The sequence below is a fragment of the Heteronotia binoei genome, chromosome 1 (genome assembly GCF_032191835.1).
Source record: "Heteronotia binoei isolate CCM8104 ecotype False Entrance Well chromosome 1, APGP_CSIRO_Hbin_v1, whole genome shotgun sequence".
In the NCBI taxonomy this organism is placed as follows: Eukaryota; Metazoa; Chordata; class Lepidosauria; order Squamata; family Gekkonidae; genus Heteronotia; species Heteronotia binoei.
Genome location: NC_083223.1, coordinates 77,354,394 through 77,360,393, shown reverse-complemented (window position 1 = coordinate 77,360,393; position 6,000 = coordinate 77,354,394). Strand labels below are relative to the sequence as shown.

Sequence of the window (6,000 nt, the reverse complement as noted above, 5' to 3'; positions counted from 1 at the left end):
TACACCAATTTACTGTGGATTGCTGTGATGTTGATGCTGTTTTCATTTTGGTTTTATGATGTTTTAAAGTATGGCTTTACCTTTTAAAATTGTTCTAATTTTCTGTAGACTGCCACAAAAACATGGCTATGGAACCATATAAACAATTAATGATGATGAATTGTCACAGTCAAATGTGACTAGTGGATGGTGTTTTGCAATTTGAGATCTAGCCAAGTTCTTGGGTACTGCAGATGTATCTTCATAGGATTCTTGCTGTTCCAAGCAACATTGTCTTCTGGAGCTGAGCTGATGTTATTTGCTCAGCTGATGTCCAGGCATTTCTTGAGACTTCTAGGCAGTGCTCCAATGACAACTGGCATGATGGTGACCTTCTTCTCCCAGAGGTTCTCTAACTCTGTTTATAGATCTTGGTGTTTCACGATCTTCTCCTGTTCTTTCTTTGTTGTTTTCTAGTATGCTGTCTCCTGGGATTGCAATGTTCATGATCCAAACCCTAGTTCTCAGTTTTTCTACCACTGTGATATCAGGGGTGTTATCTTCCAAGTGTTTATCTGTTTGCAGTCAGAAGTCCCAAAGAATCTTTGTTTCATCATTTTCTTGTCTAGTTTGTGTTCCCATGAATTTCTTGCTGGTGGTAAGCCATACTTCTTGTAAAGATTCCAGTGCAACACAGCGGCAACTCTATCATGATACTTTTTATAGTTCGTTTGAGCAATTGTACAGCAGGCACTGACCATGAGGTCAACTGGTTCATCCTTTGTCTTGCAAAGTCAACAATGGTCTTCTGAATCTTGGCTTTCATACTTTTTGTTTCAAGTGCCTGTTCTTGTGCAACTAGAATGAGTTCTTCTGTTTCTTTCTTCAAGTGCCATTTTAGAGTCACTTCCAGGAGTTTTCATTATCAATGTTATTCTCTATATCTTTCAAATATTGCCCATGCAAGTGCTTTTGTTACCAATTGTCGAAGTTAATTTTGATTCCAATCTTTTTGTAATCTTCTTTGGTTTTTGTAACTTGATGATGACGATGACAATGATGATGATTATGATGTAACCTTATTAATAATATAATAATAATAATTGTACAGTGTATAAAATGACTCTAACCACACTCAATAGTCACAACATATCTTGAATTATGAGTCACAGATTCAAGACAGACTTAAAGTTTCAACATTTCTAATTTTGCAAGCTAAACTTTTGGGATGTGCCAACACATATCTGATAAATTTACCAGCCGAGGATGGAATGGTGGACCCCTGCTTCCCATGCTATGTGTTCCTTCTCCAAAGCTGAACTGGAAAAGTGAGGAAGAAAAGACAAGAAGTTCATCAGGCTGCACAGAAACTGGGCAACCTTCCTGCAAGAGCCATCTTGTTTCCTGGAAAGAGGTTGATAAAACCATGAATGGTGTGCAAAAAGTGGAGAAAATGATTTCCTCATTCTTCTGTATTATAACTTGGGATCACACAATTAAATTGATTTGGCAGTAGATTCAAGACTAGGAAGAGAAAACACTTAAAGCAATGTGTAATTAAACCTACAGAATTTGCAGCCACAAGGTATCATGGATGGCCATTTGTCCAAAGGTCTTTAAAGGATAAGCCACATTCCTAATGGACAGGTGTATTAGCAAGCAGTAGACCTACTAGCTAACTGGATCCTCCACCTTCAGTGGTAGTATGCACAATTCCAATCGTCTGGGGACACCAACAGCCTTTGCACCATTGCTGGAAATAAGATTCCCCCCAGTTCTATTTTTATGTTTATTTAATGTTACAACATATTCAAAGTATCAGTTATTCACATATATCGCATCACCCAACAAAACTCCAAATTGGAAACCAACTGGAAATAAGTTTTTGGACCAGGGGAGTTATTGACCTGATCCAGCAGGCCTTCTCTTGTTCTTAAGATAGAAGGGGGAGCAGAGGAAAGCAGCCCGAAGGGAAAGCAGAAGGATGGAGGGGGGGGGGCGGCGTTAAGGGATTATGAATTTTTTTTAAAAAAATTACAGAACAGAAACGTTCTGTAAGGTTGAAGCTTCCGAGTACTGCCGGAAGAATTCACACACAGGCACGATGTGGCAGCTCTCCATGCGAAAGCACGAAATAGCGTAACCTCCTAACCCGCAACCTTGTGCAGGACCAAGGAAGGGAAGGTTGCAGGAACGCCCTCATTTGGCAACGCAGCCGGCGAATTGCCCTTCCACGCGCCTGCGCGGCCCGGCAAGCGCCCTGGTCTATGGGATGCCACAGGGAAGGGAGGGGGGGGGCAAAGAAAGAGAATGGTCTGCGTGGACCACGTGACGCAAGCCGAGCTAAGCGTTGCGGACCATCCCAGGTGCCACAGCAGCAGCAGCAGCAGCCTCGGCGCCTGTTCTTTTGCCTCTCCGTCCCCTCCCTGCCCTTGGGCACGGGAGTCGGCTGATGCGAGGAGGAGCCTGGAGATAGACACCCGGTGACAGAGATTTAAATTTCATTCTGAGGTCGAGAAGGGGAGTAGCAGCGGCAGCAGCAGCAGCCCCGCAGCAGAGCCACAGACCTCACGCGCCCTCCCCCCCACCCCTGCGGAGTCTGCCCTCCTCGTCCACCGCCGCTGCTGCTGCTCGCTCGCCAGCCAGCCAGCCAGCCATGGATCGCTTCGTTGGAGGGCCGGGCCTTTTCGCCAACGTGGTCAATGAAACGTTCGAGCTCTACCGCTGGTCCTGGAGCATCCGAGGTAACCAAGAGCGCCGGCCGGCGACGCGTCGCCTGCAGCCAGGCTTGGCGGCGCTGAGCTCCCCGCAGGCAGTCTCCTCCGAGCCCGCTCGCTGCAGCCCGCCCGCCTGCCTTCTTCATGCTAGGCTGCACCTGCCAGCTCTTCTCCACTGTCTACAGCTAGCTGCCGCCACCTCCCACCCCCTCCCCACCCCACCATGTCTTTAGGCTGCGTCGTTCCCCACCGAAGGACGAGTCTCGCCCGCCTGCCTGCTTGTGTGCCCCCCCCCCCCCCTGCTGCTGCTGCTGTCACTGTCACACAGCGGTCAAAATGGCCCCGTGGTGCTTCTTGTCTAAAGCCGGTTGGCCTCTCGGAGGCAGCAGGGCTGAAAGCCAGCGGGCCGCTTGGGGCCTGGTTTTCGCCACCGCCTCTCCTCGGACGGAGCTAGCCATCGCGGTGACTCTTGCCTGAAGGGGAGACCCCAGAGTCTTATCATTTCCAGCGGCAGGGAGAAGCTGAAGTTCCCGTCCATTGTCTGCCTTTCACGCTTATTTGGCATGGAGCGAGCGCCCCTTCTCCATTTCATGCTCCCCCCCCTCCAGGTAGTTTAGGTTGAGGAAGAATACCCAGGTCGGTAAATTTGACAGCAGGGGAGCATTTGAGCCCTGGGCTTAGTCCACCTGTCAGGTAGGAATGCTATGATCCCTGCCACTAATTCTGAACATTTTTTTTTTTTATGCATTGTAAAGGATGCTAAATTGCAGCAACATGGATCACTTATAGGTGTTGGTTTTCGCTTGGCTGCTCACTTCCTGACAGCCACTTTTTAACTCTCAGCACCTGGCTCGCTGGACAGGGGCAGTTTCTCACAGTAGCGGGAGATAAGTGCCATTGAAAAGGAGAATTGTGCGATTTTCGCATATCCGCAGACTCGCATACTATCTTCCATTGATTCAACCGCACATGTGGAGGCCATCCTGCAAATTTATTTTTTCATTGCCCTGAGGCAATGCATTTGCTTAGCATGTTGGATGAATACTGGTTACAGGTGCATTCTGGTTTTTTTTTTCCCCCTAAGCAAACTAAATGTTGTGAGCCATTTTCCTCTCTTATGCTGTACAGAATAGCTCAATAGCATTGTTAGTCTGTCTGTAGCAGTAGAAAAGAGCAAGAGTCCAGTAGTACTTTAAAGATATCTGAAGAAGTGAGCACTGACTCATGAAAGCTTATATCCTGCCACAAATTGTGTTAGTCTTTAGGGTGTTACTGGACTCTTGTTCTTCTATGCTATGTAATATATCTGCTTTTTTTTTTAGTATTAAGCAAAATATACTGCAGGGCCTGATCTCATTTCAGTTTCATGGTGTCGACGATCAGGCTTTTTCTCTTTCATTTTTGAGCTGAGATCCAGTAATTGTGGGATTAACACTATCACGAAGAAGCTGGAGGTGCAGTAACCAGGAAGGCATGGACTCAGATCATGAATTGTGAAATAGTTCAGAATGGTGGCATTTAAGATTGGCATTAGTGGAACAACTTCATAGTTGCAGACAGATTACAGATGAAGGTTGATAATAGAGACACTTGGGCAGCAACTTAGGGTTGCTTGACAGGTTATGCAGTGGAAACTTGTTTTTCACTAAATCCAAGCCTGGCTCCAAGGATTATAACTGTGCTGTAGAGAAAGCTATCAATGCATGCTTGCCAAATCCATAAAATGTTTCATGTGTGCATTAAAACCTGTATGTGAAGATGACTTTATCCAGTTATAACGATAACCAACCAGTTCTTTCAAAAACCAACATGATTCTGCGATACAGAATCACTTTCATGGTGTGGAATGATGGGATGGATGCATCCTTGACTATGGACTCTAGGACCCTTGGCTGCATGAGCTTCCTTGTCTTTCCTGTCACCACCTCTTTCTGCTGTTTCTTCAGTTGTAACTTAATCTCATGTTCAGGGAGACCCATATCTGCCTCCTTTTGCAATTTCACCATCTCAGATATATGAATGCAACATGTACCTTCTTCCAAAGGGGGAGTAAGATACAGAAGAAGTACATGTTCAATGTTAGTTTGGTACATGTTCAGTATTACTTTGGTACTAGGCCCCCCCCCCAATTTATCTGTTCCCATGTAGATAATGCCAAACTGCTAAACTAGTCACATCCAAACAGGTTTAAAAAAAAAACCCAGAAAAGATTTCAATGATGAAGTGTTTTGATAGTTGTTATTTATATCTGATCTGCTACTGTGTACTTCACTGTACAATAAATAGTACCAGACAAAATATAGTTTCTGAAAGATGAGGAGAATCCATCCCAGTAGCATGGAGTAAATTGTCAGCAAGACTTCTACAGTAAGTGCTTTTAACAGAAGTCACTTAGATGTTTTCTGAGGGATTACCAGATGCCATCTTGATTGCTAAGAAAACTGTTCCTAATTTCTTTTCCCTTAAATGCTTCTCTATGTAGCCTGTTATCAACCACATGATATGGGCTGAGTTTCTGTAATTGCAAAGTATTCTTTTTTATTTATAAAAATTCAAGCAGGATTTTTCATGTAACTCTAAAGTGTTTCAGATCGTTCAGTGAGCATGGTAAGGGCAAGTTGTGGGGATAGAAATGTAAGTCTTCCGTTGTATTCTTTAGATATCTAAATTAATGGGGATTACTTGCAAGTAAATATGGCTAGGCTCAGGCTGTTAGGGTGCTTGAGTTTATTCAGTGATTTAGGTGTGTATATAACTTTTTATAATTACTTATATCGGTGGCACTAGGTTAGTGTGATGCAATGTCATGACAATATCATCACCTCATAAATGCCTTGGGAGGAGTCCTTCAAACACACTAGTTGCATAACTCCATTCATTTGATTGGCTGCTGAAATTATGGAATCACCACCCAAGCCCTATTTAAAACGGATGTTATGCTATGGCAATGCTTTGTTGTTTCCCATCACTTCAAATAACCACATCACAATGCAATTTTCTCACTTAATTTTCTGAAATATTACCACTGTGTCCAGTTATGCTTTGGATTTGATATATGGAGTGGGACTTCTGCACCTCCCCCACTGAGTGTCCCAAAATTCTGCTTGTGTGGTGGCTGGCTCAAGAGACTTTCAGGAATAGTGTAGGGGGCACAATGGGGGTCTTTAGTGGCAGGAGGCATTGGCAAAAATTAGCTTCCCTTTCTCTGCCTGGAAGTGGAAGTCTGCCAGCAGAACAGCACCTTCAGATGCAGTCCTATAGATTTTTTCATGGGCATTCAGTGTCCTTCACATTCATTATCTAT

General features: G+C 44.5%; 1 protein-coding gene across 1 annotated transcript in view; it reads left to right on the top strand.

Moving 5' to 3' along the window:
- Window positions 1-2,354: 2,354 nt before the first annotated feature.
- ELOVL4 (ELOVL fatty acid elongase 4) overlaps window positions 2,355-6,000 on the top strand; it is a 57,735-nt gene continuing 54,089 nt past the window's right edge. The window contains exon 1 of the mRNA XM_060236413.1: window positions 2,355-2,723. Within this exon, the coding sequence (XP_060092396.1) occupies window positions 2,636-2,723 (88 nt within the window). The 5' untranslated portion in view covers window positions 2,355-2,635. The remainder of the gene's footprint in view (window positions 2,724-6,000) is intronic.